The sequence below is a fragment of the Gavia stellata genome, chromosome 27 (genome assembly GCF_030936135.1).
Source record: "Gavia stellata isolate bGavSte3 chromosome 27, bGavSte3.hap2, whole genome shotgun sequence".
NCBI classification, from domain to species: domain Eukaryota; kingdom Metazoa; phylum Chordata; class Aves; order Gaviiformes; family Gaviidae; genus Gavia; species Gavia stellata.
Window position 1 is genome coordinate 3,456,827 of NC_082620.1, and position 19,618 is coordinate 3,476,444.

A 19,618-nucleotide genomic window follows, 5' to 3' on the forward strand; every position below is an offset into this window, starting at 1 on the left:
CCCGGGGCACCATGGGAGCGGTAGTCTGAGGGCGCCGCCCCGCAAAGCCTCACGGGACGGGAGGCGGCGGCCTTCGGCACCCGCCGCAGGACTCAAACCGGCTGGCGGTGTCACCGTGGGTAAGGGTTTAATGCGAGTTCCCCTGGCCGAGACTGCACATCTCCTGTGACAGACTCCTAATTCATTCCAACCACCGTACTGGACAGAGGACAGACACAACAAAATCAGTGAAAAAAACCTGCTTAACAAATACATACAGCTTTTCGACATCATCTCAACGATTGGCCTAGCACGTCCCTTCGTTCGGTAACGGTTCTGGATTTCATCTAACAAGATTTATTACTGGTTTACTTTTCAAACTGAGTGCCCCTGCCTGGATTCTTCTCCCTTGGGCACGCGGGAGTGTGTAGCCTTGAAATAGACTTAAAAAGCGCATGGAAAGCAGCAGGAAAAGGGCTGTGTCGCCTTCCTCAGGTCCATTCAAATTGTGTAACGTCGCCTGCCAGAATTTACACGTCTAAAGCTATTCTGCCTGCATTAATGCCACCCGTCTTAGATGAAGGGGCTCTACACCTGACAGTAGAAGCTGGAAACACAGAGAACTACGAGGAAGATTTTTTTCCCTAAGGACAATCATGATGTGAATTTACTGCTTTTGAAACATACTACTCTGGCAGACCCAGAGCGTAACGGTGTCTGATAAGCCGAGCAGGTGTCTCACAGGCAACGGCAGAAAAGATTCCTCCCCCTTCCCTCTCTAACCATGGGTCTAGCCTAGACAGATTTTTATACCTACCAGCTCACCACAATCTCTCAGCACTTTCCAACCACTCATTTCTATCAGCCTAGACCCCACTGGAGAAGTGTTAGCAGTGGAGTGTTTTGGTTTGGAATCTCAAATAATAGAAACACTGAATAATGATTTCCTCTAAGTACCAGAGAACAGCTCCTTGATGGCCCGTTCAAGTTAGATGCAAAGAAAATTATCAAAACACTGAGAACTGGAATGAGGCCACCAAAGACCACTGGGGCCTCGGGGTTGTTATCCAGAGATTGATTAGAGCTTTTGACTACCTTGACATGGGATAGAGCTGAGATGATTCAGCAGTGAAGCCCTCCTGACTAATGTAGTTGTTCTCAGCCTTCCCTTTCTTAGATTATATCTACACATACTGATGTGGTCTGCATTTGTCTGAGTATGCATGCTCCTTTTAGCTGCAGTAATAAAATACAGGGAGGCTACCTTTTATCTCTTCAGTCTAATCCCAGAGGTAAAGTATCATTAGCAGACCTTCGTTTAGCTAACTGGAAGCACCCATATTGCCACTGCTGCTGTTTTGAACTTTGTGATATGCCTCCAAGGACTGCAAAGAGGTAAGGAATCAGATGATCTTCAGGCTCTTATTACTGAGTTTCATCTGGTATGACATTTAACTGTTATGACTCCTGGAGTCAGCTCCCTGATTGGTTTATATTTGGAATAGTATCCAGGAATTATTGTCTAACGTCCAGTCCCATATATGCTGTGGATGAAAACGGGCTTCCAGCTACTTGGAGAGAGAGCTTGTGACTTGCCTCCAAAAAGCTGGATTTCCAGTCCAAGAAAGCATTTTTGTAAAGCCAACCAATCAGTGAAGGTTCAAGTAAATCGCATTTCCAAGAAACAGCAGATGAGGAGCAGAATCAAAAATGAAGGCACAAAATCTCCTTCCAAGTTCTACAGCAACATTCCTAGATATTACCTGCAGTATCAGAGAGGGAGATCTTCCAGTAGTGGAGTCTTAAAATATTGTTAAAAATCAATATCCAAATAGCTTTGATCAATGCCTTAGAAACTTTCAGCAGCATTCCCTGTTTCCACTCAAAGTCAGCAGTGAGCAGGACCAGGGAAAGGTCCTTCCCGTGAAGCATGGCTCTAGGGGTCAAGAAAGGACACTGCAATGTAACGGGTTCCTTTGGTGGTTGGAAGACCTTCATGATAGTGGGTCAGGCGTCCTGGATGCATAAGGGTCCACCCTTTCCGTGGCGCTCGAATGGAGCAATTGTAGCGCAGGAACCGGCAGCCTCCTCCCTGATGGAAACAAAACAAGAGACACGTCAGCTTGGTAGAAGCACCTCAGGGAAAGGGTCTCTGCCTTCTCCAGGCAGCCCTTCTGAAAATGCGAGTAGGTGCTTGGGAATCTCCTGTGTTCTGATGCATTCAAAAGTCTTCTCTCTACCCTAGCCCAGTCACTAATTGCAATCCTTAGTCTGAAGAAGACAGATACGGACAAGAAAAGGGTTTTCAGCTGCTGGGACTGCTCAAGAGGCTGTACTGCATTCTTGACACACTGGCAAACACTTACCTCATAGTCTATTCCAACTCGGTTCAAAGCAATGTTAATGGTAAAGGTGGAAGCGTCATGATGGGGCATTAAGGAGGGCTGCTCGTCAGGTTTGTAGCGAACTACAAAGGCTAGCTCAAACTGAGTCTGCAGGAGAGAAAAACAAAGTGCATAGCTGTTACAGAGCTACAGCAGTCCATGGCTACTGAGCTGCAGAGCAGGGTGTAATATTCAAATTGCATCCTACTGCTAAGAGAGAAAGGCAACAATAAGGCAGGAGAATGTCATTGGGAAATTATGTATTTCCTGATACATACACTTATGTCATACTCCAGGGTCAGTTCCTCCATACTGGGAAATAGTGTGCACGTTGGTAGAGGATTCTAGCAGTCTTTTCACAAAGTTGCAACTGGAGGAGGTGCTGAGCTGACCATGAGTTTTGATGCTAAGGTATACATACCTTGGTATAGTATCCTGGGTACAGTTTCTCTGTGATGGGTGCAATATAGTCCAGAAGAAACTTATACCATTCTCTTTCAAAGCCAATTTGGTTCATGTGTATGTCAATAGTTGGGACGTTCTCATATCCTCCTTGTATTCTGCTGTCCTGAAATAGAATCACAAAAATACCCATAAGGATGGGAACCTTGGACTTCAGGAATGAAAAGCACTTGTTTCTCATAACTACAAATCAAGATGACGTTTATTTATCAGAATTTCCAGGATGGAAAAAACTCATTTCCAACAATAATTAAACCCTAAGGTAAACAATATTACCATCAGAAGGGCTGAATACCATAGCTTCAGAGGACACTAAAGACGACTCAGAAAAATTAATTCACATTTAAAAACAGGGGCAAAATCACAGAGTTAATCGGGAAGAAAAATCGGAGTATTGCCTCCAGTTCCCTGGTTCACCTGTGGGGTCTAATGCCTTACTACAGAAGGCACTGCTGCCACCAAATATGCATGGATAATGGTGTGACCCAGAAATCAAGAAGCTCCTGCTTTTTCTTACCGTGTTGTCACCTGTGGACCACTGGCCATAGTGTTCCATTTCTTCCACCAGCTCATCACAGGCAGTGTCAGTGAATATGGGGAACCAGTAAACATCTGGGCAGGGCTGCAGAAAGTAGACAGGAGAGAATAGCAGAAAAAAGGACAGGTGTCTGAGGCAAAAGGAACAAGACTAAACGGACTGTAGATTGAGTCAGTTTAAATGGAAAGTAACTAAAAAATCAGAAGAGAAATTTCTATCCTCAATATATGTGCCCCACTTCCACTTAAGAGAGCTGGAGATGTACTTCTAGAAGAATTATTTGGCTCTAAAAATATTTTCAAGGTCATGTTTCCTTTGGATCTGAAAGACTACGAGGTCATGCTGAACTGGTTCTTCCTGAGAATGACAATAGTGATGATAAAAGCATTGTCCTGATGCTGATCTCCCATTCTGATGGATAAAAGCGATGTTTTCTTACCATTTCTACCAATTTCCCTTTCAGAGCTGCTGTGTAGTTTTCATGGATGTACTTTTCCCTCCAGTCCTGCAGTTAAAAGATAAGCAAACCAGTCATTTCTGTGGGGCCTGGTTAAAGAGGCAATGAAAGGCCAGGCACTCGTGCAGCAGTATTTCACAGGCTTTGAAGATCCAGATGATACCAATCACATAAACACCCTCTCTTTAAATTCTGTGACTATGCTCCTCATCCCAACTGAGAGACATCGTTATTACAAAGCCTGGACTCCCCTTATTGGTGAAGCTAGTCATGAAATCTTCACATGCCACATTGCCGAGCCTGCTGAGCATACATGTTATCTCACCTCAGGATTGCTGAATATTTGCCAGAGGTCATTGTGGAGGTGAGTTGTCTGATAATTCTCCAGGGACAGTATGTGTCCAAACTGATGCCGATTTGTCAGGTACATAAAGACTCCCTGCAGGACAGAGGGAAACAATCAAGCTTTGTTTCCAGGCCTCACATTTCTGTGAGCCACTATAAAATATAAGCACTGGACAGTTAGTTCCCCAGTGATGATGGCTCTGCCCAAGCTGTTGATTTACTCATTCATTCTCCTGTGGGCCTTCAGTTTAGTTTCCGCGCTGGATATGAGGAACTTTGAAAGGTTATAGCCACAGCCAGTAATTCTGTGTCTCTTGTCAGCCAAGGTTGGAAGCAGAGCAGAGCAGCTGCTGTGAGATTAGGTTCCTGTCAACCCCATTTAGAACAGCGCTGAATAGGCCCAAGAACAAAAATGCTATCCACATTTAGTGGTCCTTGGCTCTGTGCGGTTTCACAGCAAGATAGAAATCCCACACTGTTCTAAGCCTGCACAGTATTGAGTAATGGCAGTTCATCCTGTCCCATACCCCGGCAGAGCTGAATGCCTTGAAAATACTTAATCTTCTCACCTCCGCCCTGGCATGCAGTTTTCCCCTGCCAGCCTCCCTCTCCTCGACTGACCTGATTCCGAACATTGTGGCAGAAAGCCATGTCAGCATCCAGCTTGCCACTGTGGAAGAGATCTCCCTGGTCAAGCTCCGATCGCAGAGCCTTGGCTTTAACCATGTAAACGCTGCTGATGTAGGGAACGTTCCAAAGCCCGCTGAAACACAGCGTAGGACAGTAAGACTTGAAATACCACTAAGACAGAAACTGCTGGACTTGACGGGACAGCAAGCAGCACTGCACTATCAGCCAGGCTTGCCTAAATGAGCCAACTCAGAACAGCAAGGAGAAACCATACCCCTAGGAATTGTCATTCCAGGAAAAATCACTTATATTGCCCAGAGCTTTTAAGTGGCACAAATGCTAGTCCACTGTGAAAGCAATTAATTGCTACTGTGTGTTTTTGCTAGGGACATAATTAAAGGCTTGAATCTCTTCCCAGAGAGATCAATGTATTTTTTCCAGTGATTTAAAAAAACAAAATCAGCCAAAAGTGCATAAGCTGATTTCTAGCATTTATCGCACATATAATGGCCTAAAAAAAAACCAGAGGGCCCCTCAAGAATATGAATGAACCAACAATTATATTTTGTGAATCTTTCATTCAAGAATCACCTGGTATTTTATGAAGACTATCTGATAAAGATTAAACAGCACTTTACAGGATTTTAAGGATCACACTAACCATAATCCACAGGTGGGAAAACATGACATGAGTAAGATGAAGTGATTTCAGCAGAGTCAGGACTCTCAAACCCTTACTCTGATCATAAGAAAATCTGCCCAAAGTATGTTATGGTCTCTGCTCAGGGGAGAACATAGAGCAGCTTCCAAATGGGAATACAAACTTCTTTTCCTTTTCTACATACAAAGACAGTTGTGCTCTCTGGTTCTTTGACATTAGCTAGTTTGATGATAATGTGCTGCAGCAAGCTTTACATTTGAGGAATTATATCAGTAAGAAGTTCTCTTTGCATACTCACACCCTCCGTCTTTGAACAATATCCACATAATCTTCTGAGCGGGCATAGTATCCATCAGGGCTCAGCGCTCCCCAGAAATTTGACCACAACTTCTCATGACGGCTTACCAGTGGGGCAATCACCAGCCTGTGAGCACAGAAGAAAATGGAATTGCATGATGGGATGTTACCACATGAAGAAAAGCAAAAGATTTACAAGCCACAGGACCGTAAGAGTTAGATTCTCCTTCACTTACAGAGTTGCTGCTTCTGTTAACTGTTGGAATAAAATTCCGCACAAGAAAGGGCAAATATGGTCACAATCTCCGGTCTAACTGCACCCTGACACAGGTCACTTAGAATCCGAATTTGTTCTAGCAAATAGATAAAGACAAAACTAGGGATGATTTACATCCACTGCCTAAAATCCAGCAATTACAACTACAGTAAAAAAAGACCAAATAAGAGGTGTTTGTCTAACATTTCATCTCTGATACAGTTCTCCTAGTGCCTTACACATCTCAGTGATAAAAGAGCTCACTGTATTCCTTGTGTGAAAGATGACTGGTAAGGATTGCTCAGACCAAAGAACTCACTTGTTCTGTTCAATCAGGATCCTTAGAGTCTCTGTGTTCTTCAGAACTATCTCAGCATCCAGGCTAAAGTAATAGTCACAGTCAGGATCCTTTCTGCACAAATCCCTATGGCCAGAGAACAAGAAAAGTCACATCAAAATCCTCCTAGAACAGAGCAAGACAAGGGACAGAACACCAGGAATTCCCTCACCTTGTAGTCTAAAGATCGTCTTCTGGGTGCTCAGAAAAGTTCAGTTTAACGCTAACAACCCAGAAGGCTAGCATAGTACAAGCACATCAGATTCAGTATCCAATAGCACACACTGAGACGCAGCCGAAAATCAACATTTAGCAAACTGTTTCCCCAGCACAAACTGAAGAGGTTCCCATTTACGGTTGGCCCAAATCCAGACCTGAGCTCAAACTCACACCTCCTGATCACAGACAGGAAGATACTCTGCCACTAGCTCTTAGTTTTACAACTACACTCCTCCTCTTCAGAGATATAGGTGCATATTGTCTGTGATCTATGACTGGGTATATAGACTGTTTGGTGAGGGTGGGAGGTACAGGGTTATCCTTCTAACAGCGCAAAGGACCAGTGAGAACTTGGTTTCTGAAATTAGAGAAAGGGAGCTGGTACCGGGGCTGATTTTTTTCCAATATATAATGGGCATGGGGAGTTAATGATAGGAAAACTGAAAGAAGAGGGTGACTGAAAGAAGAGAAGCATCCACTTGATAGTGATGATACTCAGAAAAACTGGATTGCCTCAGTTTGGACACAGGCTGACTCTGCTAGCCATCACGTATGGGCTCTTCACTTACATGCCCAGGTTACGCGCCTCAGCATTCTCCACCTCATCATCTGGTCCAATCACTTTGATGGCGAGATATTCTTTGCCATGCTCTTTAACAAAAGAGTCCACCTGCATCAAGTGATGTTGCTCCTATGCCAAAGGAAAAATAAGGAAAACCAGATGAGATGGGCTCATCCCAGGCTGCTCAGCCTCCTGTTCTTGAAAATGCCAAACCAGATGAGCAACAGTTCTTCCCACTTCCACATCTTTACAGCTGGATGGAGCTATCTGATAGGTGCCATTGCAGATAAGTACTGGGATTACAGAGCCTGGAAGTCTAGTCAAAGGTTGGAAAGGTTTCTAGAGAGCAGGAGGAGGTATACATTTTTCCCACATTTGCTAAGACCATCGTAGGTGAATTTTACTTACATGGTTGTGAATGAAGAGCTGGATTCGTTGCTTTGGATAACGAAGGTTACGAAGCCGCAAGAAAAACTGGGAGAGGAAGGGGGTGGGCTGCTCGATGAAAATGCCAATCAGAATCATTGGCAATGCCTCATCCTACATTCAGTGAGAAGAGGACAGAAGTGGTGGCTCAGGTACCACATCAGACACATAAGATCCCATTGTAATTGCAAGACTTGTCTTGAGAGCTTTGAATAGGCATCAGCCTTACCTTAAACCCTGTGAGGCTTCGCAGACCTTCATCACACACAGTGCAGCCAGTCTCAAATGTCCATATTTGAGGAATGTAGTTTCCCAGATAGTTCAGCTGCAGCTGCAAAAGGCAATTTGCCGTGTTACGCATTACAGGGCAGGTGAGTTTCTTTGCATCCACCTCCAGTATAAGATGACATTTCATCAGAACTTCATTTACCTTCTTCTTGGACTAAAGAATCTAAAAAGCATGATAGACTGAGGGTATAATTACATGCTGATCTTTGAACCAGACCCATCTTGCTGCTATGGACCTGGACCACTTACTGTTTCTCAAATGTAAATGTACACAGGGAAAGTCAGTATACGGGAAGACAGTAACATGATAGACTTGAGTCTAAAGGATCACTTTGCAACAAATACATACTAAATCTTTCCCTCAGGATGCCCACTTACCTTGGTGGGTCCATTTCCATGAATCACCACAGGCAGAGTGTCATATAACAAGTTTCTTGCTCTCACTTGTGAGTTTTCAAACTTCAGAACTACCTCATCTGGAAATGACATTACCATCATATTATCAGAGGAAGGCTTTTATTAATAATTAGCAGTACAATGCCTCATTTCTACTGAACAACTGCTGAAAGATGAAAGCATGGACATGGATAACCATGCACAAGTAGTTTAAGGGCTACAGACCATATCCAGAAAGGAGAAAAAATGTTCAGAATGATCCTGTGAGGTAACAGGAGGGTGGGCTGGGAAGTTGGACAAAAAGTGCAGCTTGCTGGGCTGACAAATATGCCTTTTACTGGGAATTGGCAGAAGCCACACTGAAACAGTCTTTCAAAACTGGCATTGACAAATTGTGCTGTGAAGAACAGCTACTGATGGCCAAGGAGGACTCAGGCCCTTCTCACTCAAGCATTCTAAGCTCCTGCTGTCTCTCTTTTTCACCCCAGACAAAAGTCCACCCTCCTGGCAGAGATCATCCAAGATGTCTCCTCAACACAACCACACAAAATCCTTTGGAAAACAGACTAGTACAAATCCAAACTCCAATCTATCATTGTTATGAGCACAAAAGCCAAAAGCTACGTTGCCGTTATCATTTTTCACCTGACTGGAATAAAGATAGAGTGGCACAAGACTATAAACTGAAAACATTCGGCTGTAGTGTCAGGAGAGTAAGTGAAGCACTTTTGCCAGGACTAGCAAAATCAATCAATCAGCAGGTCAGGTCAGAAGCCCAATACAGTCAGTGAGTGCTCACAGGCAGTGTCTGGCTGCATCTCACCTTCTATGGCATTCCAGACACAGGGTCTGAAGCGGAAAGACAGGCAAGCCCCAGGCAGGGTTGTGTGTTATTACTTGTGCTGAAGTCCCTCCCAGTTTCAATCCCCAAGGCTAATGCAATCCGACATGCTTGGAGATCAAAGTGGCAAGGCAGTGTAAGATGGAAAACCTGACCTGCATTCCCCCAAGTGAAGAAGGAATTGCGATGAGAACCTAGTAGGTCGCAGTGGAATTGCAAATAAATCCCAGAACTCTGGCAGAGGCTTTTTACTGAGACTTATTCTGCAGGGACAGGAATCTCTGCAATTTAATCCCTTCAGCCACAACACAACTTTATTTCTGGTGTCAGCATGCAGTTTCATTCCAAGGAGTAATAAGTTTCCTTCTTCCATCTCACCTAATGCTCCATTTAGGTTTTGGAAGATCCGGCTTCTTTGGTCTAGACTGATGTTGATACTTTCCTTTAAAAGAATGAGACAAATAACCTTAATTAGAACACAAGTGGGCATCCATTCTTTACAAGTGAGAGACCCTATGCTGAGCGAAGATGTATTACATTCCTATAATCATTTCCATACTCTCCAAGCTCTGAAGCCTAAAACACTCCCAGCTAATCCTCATTTTCAGTACAATATGGGACAATTCGCCATTTTCTAAAACAATTTAAACATACAATATTAAGCAAAACCACACAAATAAACATTTTAAAGCTGCTGTGGGTGTGCCAATAATAATAATATGCAGTATATTAATGAAATACACTTGCAGCGCAGTAATATAAAACTCACGCATAATATGCAGGAATGCCAAGATAGCAAAAACATCTGCTGTGAAGACAGTTTCTTGCCATCTACCCACCGGGCGAGCGTTACCCCAAGTGCTGCCCCAGGTACCGGTGTCAAACCAGAACACAGCAAGGGTGCAAGGCCAGCTTGTGCAATCTTTGGTTTTATCCCCTGCTGCAAGTCACACTCTGACTGGATTTCTGTCAGAGTAAAATCCAGCTCTGACTTAACAGAGTTCAGTGTCCCTCCAGGCATCTATTAAGATTGATTACTGGAAAGGACAGCAGGGTGCTAACATCCGCTGTCTGAATGCCAAGTCAGTGGAATTACTCAGCCTTTGTGTGGCACAGGGCCAGAACTGCAGATGAGAACATTAAAGAAACTGTTCATGTTAAAATATCACAGGCCATATTCAGATCTGGAGAAGGAGAAAAGTGCAGCTGTTCTGAATTTTTTACCAGCCCTGCTGGTAAAAAACTGCAACTCCTTCTCTAATCAGTCTGAAAGCAGTTTCCTATTTCTAATGCTTCCTCTTGACTTTACTGTTACAGTTTGACTTCTTAGTTCCCATGCATTTGTGGTGTCCCTCGGGGACAGAGTGCACTGCGTAATGCAGAACTGGGCAGGGACAACAAGCAGAATCACCCTGTGGGCTGGATGATTCAGCCAGTGCATCACACGGTGCTGGAATGGCAATGATGCTTCCAGGGTCCATTTCAGGCTTCTGTATGATGTTACGTGGCATGCTACATAGGCTGAACCAGATTTTGTCATCCAGGATCTGGAGATGATTGCTGAAGGCAGTGGCAGACTTTTTGTTCCAGCAGGGCTACCCACTGTGATGCCTACGGTCCCTGTCCTGTGGCACAACAGTGGCTACAAGGCTGTGAACCTTCACCCCTTTCATCTCAAATCTGCTCAGGCCTCATCTGCCCCTTTACCCACAATGTACTTCAGTGCTAGGTTGCATATCTCTAAGTCAGCACTGCACTCTGCAGGAGGATACACACTTAAAGTCGGGGTTTCACATCCCCTGGGAGGAGGCTGGTTAGTTCTGCCACACTCAATAGCTTTGAACATCAGCACATACAGATGCTGGTATGAGTTTCCAGTAAGGCTTGTTTTAAGACACCTATCTTCCCATTCATGTTTTGAGCTTAAAGACAAAAACTGCTAACAACAGAAAAAGGGTGTAGTGGCTACAATGCAAATTTTCAGAAGAGAAATGGGTAACTAGACATACTACTGGCCTTTTCCATGTAAGGATGCCAGAGCAGGAATTAAGGGGCAATATCGATGTGATTAACTTGTTTTACTGTCAACAGGGATACTGCACAGAGGATTAACAGCAATGCTTCTCAGATAACTCCTCCTAATCCCAAAATCTAGCTACACCTACTCTTTTTTCTGGATCCAAGAAGACATTCGTATAGAAGAGCTGGTCACTGTCATCGTCCTGCCCTTTCCACTCCTCCACAAGCTTTTTCAGGTTTGGAGCATAACCTATGAAGCCTGTGGGAATAAGTATGAAGAGGTGTTTCAACCCAGACAACCGAAAAAGGAAAGTACTCCTGTATACACATACTCTCGCTTCTTTCACACAAAGTCTCACTCCACCCTGCGGTGCTGCAGAGGTGCACCAGCGTTCAGCAAAAACTTGTATAGACCGCACTTCCCAACATGGAATGACACCAGGATCAAACCTTTAATCTTCAGCATTGGAAAAGCTCGGATACCCACACCCTGAATGACAATTCTCACTGAAAAGGGAGAAGGGATAGGGAGCAGGTTCCTACCCTCTACAAGCAATTCATAGCTATGTCCCCTCCTGCAGGTAAAAGACAGGAGCACTGTTAGTCTCTCCATTACATCAGTTATGCACAGGGCTTCAGTTTGCACTGTCTTCTACAGAGATGCTTTCCCCACCTACTGGCTTGCTACTTCTCCCAAAGGCCTTCTAACAGGAGGAAAAAGCTGCGAGAGGTTCTCAGCTGAAAGAAGGTTCTGCGTCTTACCTCCAGAACCCAGGAAGCGCTTTCCATCTCGCACCTGAGGGTACTTGGCTTCCAACTTTCTGTCAGGATAGATGTAGTTCTCTGCTGAGAAGACCACCTTGCTCTTGGCTTGTTTGAACTTCTTCAGCAGTTCTGTGGGGCCCGAAGCAAAGAGTACATCATAGCTAGAGTAAAAGACAGACAAGAAAGGGACAGAAAAGTATGGAGTCACAAAAACATGTCATCACAAAAAGTTTCTAGGAACAGCTAATTCTTTAGAAATCCCCTTCTTTTCGTTCTGCTTCACAGTATTGGATTTTTTGTCATAATTATAGCTAATTAAAGTGCAATCTTTATAGAGTGGAAGATGTTTCTTTCCACTGCAGAAGATTCCACACTGGCTTGGGGCAACTTATGCCCATTCTTACTTTTACAAAGTTTTCAGTGATAACAAATCTTCCAAGCTGCAAAATATGCTGATCTCTTCTTGCTTTTCCCCCATTTGGAATTGTGAAGCCCTGGTGCCCTCACTGTTTGTAATGACCTTTTACTTATTCGAGGAAGAATTACTCTGCCATTCCTTTCTAGGTTAAACAAACCCACAGGTCATGCTTTTTACATCTTTTGGCATCCTGCCACTCTCCACTCATTTTGGTGAGTGAAAAAGTTGCTCATTCCAGAGATGAATCATTCCCAACTTCTCTAAACACACGTAGACACTTAGAGCTCCAAAGATGATCTCCCTGCCATGGGAGCTAGAGACAGATACAGGGATCCCAGCCCTACCTGTTGCTGGGCATATGAAAAGACACTGAGACTCCAAACCCTCTTCACATTTCTCTGGCAGACTAATTCTTTGCTTTCAGGATTGTGTTGCAGCCTGCCTCACCTTATAAAACAAATAATTCTGGTAAAAAAGGCCTGCCTAGATCCACAGAAATTGTCTGCTCATTCTCTGCAGACAGAGGCAGCCAAATTCCACCCTGGCAGAAACAGGTATAATGCTATCAACTTTATGCAACAGTTGGAATCAGCCTGTTCTGGTCAGACCTTCCCAGCTGCCACGCATGCAGCTCTGAGCAAATCTCAGGCGACTGCAGAGAATTCAGGGGGAAAAAACTGGAGGAGGTCTGGACACACCTTCCAAAAGTAATCTACTTCACAGTTAATTTCTTCCTAGTATGGACCTGTCCAAACAGCCTTATGGTTCAGTTCATGGCAAACACTTTCCAACCCATTACCTTTCTATGAAAAGGATGATCAAGTCTTCCTTATCCGCATACTGCTTCAAAGCTGATTTCAAGAGACGGACCTTCTGCCCACCTCCTGCTGGCTTCTTGTCATCTCCACCCTGCCATTCCTCATCCAGCCCCAGCACCTAAAGAACAACAGGCACAGGGTCCGCTGAACAGGTCACTTTCCCAGCAAGACTCACAGGAAAGGACCAGAACCCACAACCTTACTAGTGCTGATAACTCCCAGTGCAAATCACAACAAAAAAAAAAAAACAACCCAGCATCAGGACAGATGGACTAGCTATATACACCAGCCTTTGAACCATTCTCTGGGATGGACAGGCAGAGTAACACGTAGCACAGTAACAAAGCACTCTCAGCAACAGGGACAGGAGCACACTCTGTACTGTGTGTTTTGGCACTGCAATGGAAAAGTGCCATGGGGCTCCCTTGAGCAGAAGTTACGGATCTCATTTCAAACCAGCACTCAGGATGGAATAAGAGACTGCTGCAGAAATGCCCCAGTCACAGTATTTTTCAGTCAGCTGAGTAGGTGTGTCCTCTCTTGAGCTTTTCTTTAATCACTCTGTGGCCAAGTCTTACCCATTCCACACTTCAAAATTCCCTTTTAACAATAAGGCTACCAGCCATCACCTGGACTTTGTAACTGAAGAATTGGGCTGATCTTCTAAAGCGTTGGAATCCCTCAGTCTGCTTGGTGGCAACAGTAAGAACCAGCAGGTTTTCTGCATACAGGAGAAAGCACAAGAGACACATTCAACTTGCATTGTTTTCACAACCAGCTGTTCCATACCTAACAAAGGGGCTTTACTATCAGATACTGAGCCAAGGTAGGGATCAAAAGCCTTAAAGGTACTTCACAGATTCGGCAAAGGGAAGTCAAAATTCAACTATTGAGAAGCAAAGTGACTTTCCCAGTACATTCTTTAGGTTGATCATGAATCCAGCAATAGAATCCAGGAGTCCTAGCTTTTATGCAAACAGTCACTGCTGTTCATGGACACAGGTTACATCTGTTCTATATGACATTGACAGATGCCCAGGTTCATTTTAAATCAGGCAAGGGAGGTAGTCTAGCTGTAGAGCTACCTTATCCTACTGAGACGAAAACAGCTTACTTACACCTCACCCAATTATCTCTACACTGTACAATGTTAAGCACTGTTAAGTGTTCTCACTGCCCACAAAGCTTCAACCTCAGGAAGAAAACTAGCTTCAAATCCTACTTATTTGCTGCCTGGATTTTCTTGGGACCAACTCATCAAAGATTCGTAGAGGAAAAAAAACCAGAAAGCATGGACGTTGCCAATGTTTTACTGGAAGAACTAACTATCATGGAGGACAGAACATGGCAAAGATGCCCTCAAATTTCAGTGTTTGATTGAAGAACTCAAAACTAATTGCAGCACAAGCAAGACTGTTCCTTTGCATTTGTATTTATGCAGCAGAGATTAGAACTTGGTCCTGGGTATAAAATGGGAGATTATATAAAGATACAATGTCATTGCCTGAGTTATGAGCTAGAAAAATGAAATATAATATATTGGGGTTTGCCCTGCTATTGAAAGCTACAATTCTCTTCTCTCATATAGAGTATGAAGGAAATTAAACTTGGAAGATAAAAAATAGAACCACTATAAAATGCCCATTTGGAAGCCATCCATTTAGTGCCATTGGCTTCCTGTTCCCCACAGAGTTGCTTTTTTGTCACTCTGCAGTGACTAAGTGTAGGGAAGACCAAAATTAGGCTGAATGTTATTATCCCCTCTCCACCGCTGCTCCAATTTTCTACTGCATTCCTGAGGTGTTTTCCAGATTTTTTCATACATACACAACGTGAATTTAAATCTGCCATAACCTTCATTTACATTCTCCTCACAAACTTCCTTTTCACTTCCAGTCCCTTAAAAATGACAAAGCTAAATCCTGAGTTCTCTTTCAGAAGTTTCTCTATAGTACCACTGGAATATGATTTTTATGTGGAAGCTCTGGTTTCTTCATTTGAGTGATTAAATGTGATACTTCATCTTAACACTTTTGCTTAAGTAGGAATTTGTATAGGCTCTGGCAACAGTGCTTAAATGTGAATCCTGGCCATCTGATTTTAACATCGGAAAATACCAGGAAAAACTGAAAGCACACTTTCTTGGCTTGAGCAGGCTTCTTTTGGAACAATGATTTTTTTCAATGGATGTACCAGATGCATCTTCCTAGTGTGCCTAAACTGATACTTTGTCTGATCTTAAAGAGGAAGGAACTAGGAGCTGGAGTCCTAGATAGACCTGACAAAGGCAGCAAAAGTGAAAAATAAGTGTAAGACTCCAAGTTAGGAAGAAAGAAGATGTTCCCAAGGCAATTCCGAAAATCCTTTACCTGCATCAGAATAAAAAGAGCGGAGAGATTGAGAACATTAATAGAAGGTCAGCTCTAATTATATTTTGTTAGACATTTGCACAGACAGACAAAGGGAGTGACTGATAAAAGAATATGAATCCTTCATTTGCAGTTTTTAAAAGCAGATTTTCAGACATATGAAGTGCATTCCTAATCCAGCTCCTCCAGCACACTCCAGTTCCTTGTGTCCTGTCCAGTCAGAGGGTGCAAACAAACGAGTAAAACGTGTATCTCCTCAGGGAATTTGTTAAAGCCGTTAAAAGTTTCTAGCCATATGATGGCATGCAGAAAACCATGGCAGCTTTATTAGCTAGCTCTGAGCTCATTCACGGTTTCTGAGAAGGCGAAGATCATACTGCCAATGAAGAGGGGGGCAAATGTGGGCTTGCCAGAGAGGAATGTAAAGACAAACATCAAATTCTAGTACTTGAAAGGAGAGGAGAAAGAATATGATAATGATAAAAGAAGGAAAGAAAAAAAAGAGCCTGACTGCTATGCAATTATTTCAGTCTGAATTCTCAGGCATCTCACATTAAATAAATCACTAATTCATTTTCATGCCGCCACCCCAAGAAAGCAACAAACTGTTTGATACGACTGCCAGAAGTTTGCAGGACAAGATGCGAGAGCTAAAGGCTCACAGGGATGAACAGGAAGCGGTGTCCTGTTTCTGAGACAGAAAAGGTTTCACCATGCAGCGTGTGAACTCACTGGAGCACAGAAGTGCCAGCACAGAGACAACTATCCTCCCCAACAGAATTCCAAGTTACAGATTCCCTTCTCATTACTAGTCTGTGGGGGTAGGACTCAGAGACATTAAGCTCGGTTTCTGTTCTCAGAAATCTCTGCAGTAGCGAGAGCTTTCCATCCCAAGAGACATTCCTTCAGCCCAGTACTAGCAGCTTGTGCTGAGCTACGTTGCCTCCGCTCCCTCTCCTTTAACCCTTTTTTCCTCTTCTAGAAGATCTTGCTGAACACTGGTGCAGCTAAGAGGTATTTCCAGAGACAGAGCAGTAAACCCTTTTAATTTCAGTATCACATGCAGGTATTTCAAAACCTCCAAAAGCAGATTTATGCTTCCCTATTTTCCATGTCACAGTTACTTTTCATATGTAGAAATGGTAGCCTATCCTGTTAAGCTGGGCCTCCTGGGCCCAGAGACTCCTTGGGCCATGCTGACAATTAGAAATCGTATAAATACATTTAATAATGGTATGGCTGCAAAATATGAACACAGTGTGGTTAACGAAGCAAGCACTGGACTAGGAACCAGGGGAGCTGGATTGTACTGCTAGCTCTGCTATGCAGTAAAGAGCCAATCCTGCTATCCCTCTGTTTTCCATCTGTAGAATGATAATAGAGGACATTTAACACTTTTGTGAGGGTTTTTGAGCACTACAGGTAAAAAGGATTCTGTAGGGACTAAGCATTGGAACAGGGACTCTGAGATCAACACCACAATGAAATGATTGGGTAGACTTCCGAGTTTTTACAAAGAGTAAATATCAGTGACAAGATGAGTTCAGCAACAAAAAATTTTAGAGTTATTTACTTCTGCCCTGACTCTACTGGGAAAGCACATCTGCAGCTGCATTTCAGGACAAGGAATTAATTTATCTCTAGGCTGTGCTTTGGGAAATCTTACTGTGCTACTTCCTGTCAAGATAGTGTCCAAGAAAATACCATTAATATGGGGATCAAATAAAAAATAAAATCAGTACACAATTTAATAGTGGATAATATAATCTCTGCATTAAATTTACATTTATGAAAGTGTTTTTTTAAAAATTCAATTAGCTACAAATAACTATGCTTAGAGCTTTTGCAGAGATCTAAAAGAACATACAAGAGAAAAGATAGGTATCATTATTCTCATATTACTCTGGGGGAAGCTGAGGCACAGAAAAGGTAAGGCATTTTTCCTTTGAGCCATGCCAGAAGTGACGGGTTCAGAAAGCAGCTAATTCCAAATCCCTCTTCCTAACCAACATACCTCATTCTCTTTTCCCAGCACCCGATTTTATATCTCTAAGTGTGCTGTAAAACCTTACTAAAAACCTGGAAGATTTAGGGTGTGTAAGGAAGGCAGGATAGCAAAGAGATTAATTTCTTACTTATGTATTTGTCTAATAGTTATCCTAAATGCTGAAATGATTTTGCTTTATTTATGCCACTATAGCTAAAGAACTCCCCTTCCAACACTCCTATAGATAAACATTAACTGTATTAAGTAATATATATGGTAAAGGTAATTATATGAGAATCACATATTGCAAAGGGAAATATTCTAGGTAACAAGGTGAAATCTCCTCTTAATTGCCCCTTCTCTAATGAAGACAGAGATAATTATCCAAACTTCTTTGCAGAGTGACAGTGTGTGAACCTCTTTGTCAGCCTGGCTGACATTCCGTAGCTGCCCTAATCCTCTACTGTTCTACCAACAACTCTTCAGAGCATCTACCAACTGTTTATGTGGGGACAGACTGATGTTATTTTAGGAGCATCCCGGATCTCAGGTCACAGTGTGGCCAGTCTGGGATCAAATGCTCTCTGTTACCTAATTCTTGAACTGTGTAAGTTCAAAAGCGGGAAGAGCTGAACCAGGTGGGATGCAACCCAAGGGACTGCGAGTACTTTACAGGGATGAAATGGTGTCCAAGGCTCGTCTCACACAACTCTGAGCTGGGAGCGCCTGTCTGGTAACTGAGGCACTCAAGAAGCATGTGCGGAGGACACCCACGCCAGCCTGTGCACTGCCTCAGAACTCGGCAGCGGGCTCCGGATGCCGCCCAGGGGCTCAGGCTCTGCAGCGGGCACTAGTCTCTGCTCGGGCAGTGCCTCTGAGCTGGACCGGGGCGCTAAGGTCAGTGGTGGCACCAACAGCGGACGTGCCGGTCCATCAGCCTGGCCACCAGCTCCCCGTGCTGCCGGTCCCCACCCTCTGCCCCGGAGCAGACCCCCTCTTACCTTCCTGCTCGGAGGCACAGCCGCCCTCCGCCCCGAGCAGCGCCAGCACCACCCAGGGCAGCAGCACCGCCGGAGGCACCATGGAGGCCACTTCCCCGCCTGGATCCCGGTCCGGGAGCCGATACCGACCGGGGGCGCTGCCTGCGGAAGGGGGAGGACGGCGGCTCTAGAAAGCTCCGGGGCTGCTGGAGCCTGTGCCACGCACCAGACCCGCCCGGCGGGGACGGGCGTAGGAAGCGGGGAAGCGGCAGCTCCTCCTCCCGAGCCGCCCCGGCCCCCGCAAGAGGCGGGGAGGCAGCTGGGGCCGGTCTGGGAGAGGGAGCAGGAAGCTCTGGGGCCGAGGTTTGTGCAAAGCAAGGGAACGTCTGTCTTTTGCAGGGACGCAAAGCTCGTGGGGTTTGAGGCCGGAGCTGCAGCAACTTTACCTGGGGCGCGGGGTCTTGCTGCCGGGGGGCTGTGCAGCAGGCGGGTTACAGCCACAGCCGCGGGACACGGGGAGCGGATCTGCAGAGGAAGAAACACGCGTTAAGCGAACGTGAGGCTGTGTGGGAGGAGGGGGCTCACTTTCTGGCCAGCTTCAGTTAGTGCTAGGCTGCATCTGGTTGACACAGTCATTTAAGTGTGAAAAAAGCAAAACAAATGGATTATGCACAGCTGTGGAAACTGGAAGCCCTTATTAAAGACCTTCTTTCCACCTGTCATCTCACCTCATGCATTTCCTTGGGGAACACAGAATGTGCTGCAGTCTTGTTTTCTATACTGTTTTTCTCTGGCCATATATACGTCTTGAAGTCTTACATTTCTCTCTTTGTCCTTGTGCTGGGTTTTCCTGCTCTAGGCCTGATGACATATCCATGCATCTTTTTCTAGTTTATTCTGCCTAACTTTGAGAACAGGCAAAATAAACCTGTCTTATAAAATTACACTTTTTACAAAAAAATTGGGGTTAGAGTCATTCTTAAACTGCAGTGAATGTAAGACCTAGATGCAGGGAAACCCTTTTGAGCCTGCACAACACCAGATAAGGAGCTACCACAGACACATACCTTATGTGAGGCCTTAAGTAATACATTATTTCTTCTGAATCTAATACCTAGAAGTGACAGTGCCATTTGCTTAGGCACTGTGTATAATTAAACCCAGTTTTGCTTCCATTACTAAAA

The 19,618-nt window shown here is 44.3% G+C and overlaps 1 protein-coding gene across 1 annotated transcript; it reads right to left on the minus strand.

Annotated features, from left to right (window-relative positions):
- Positions 1–92: 92 nt before the first annotated feature.
- Positions 93–18,578, minus strand: PLOD1 (procollagen-lysine,2-oxoglutarate 5-dioxygenase 1). Its single transcript, XM_059829888.1, has 19 exons — positions 18,456–18,578; positions 13,728–13,819; positions 13,080–13,216; positions 11,860–12,023; positions 11,244–11,356; positions 9,457–9,520; positions 8,220–8,317; positions 7,783–7,884; positions 7,536–7,667; positions 7,135–7,256; positions 6,329–6,433; positions 5,755–5,880; positions 4,787–4,928; positions 4,146–4,259; positions 3,803–3,868; positions 3,343–3,447; positions 2,785–2,931; positions 2,346–2,471; positions 93–2,071 (listed from the first exon to the last, which is right to left on the minus strand). Exons 1-19 carry the CDS (start codon positions 18,535–18,537, stop codon positions 1,916–1,918), a joined length of 2,193 nt encoding a protein of 730 aa, XP_059685871.1. The 5' UTR covers positions 18,538–18,578; the 3' UTR covers positions 93–1,915.
- Between the last annotated feature and the right edge of the window lie 1,040 nt (positions 18,579–19,618).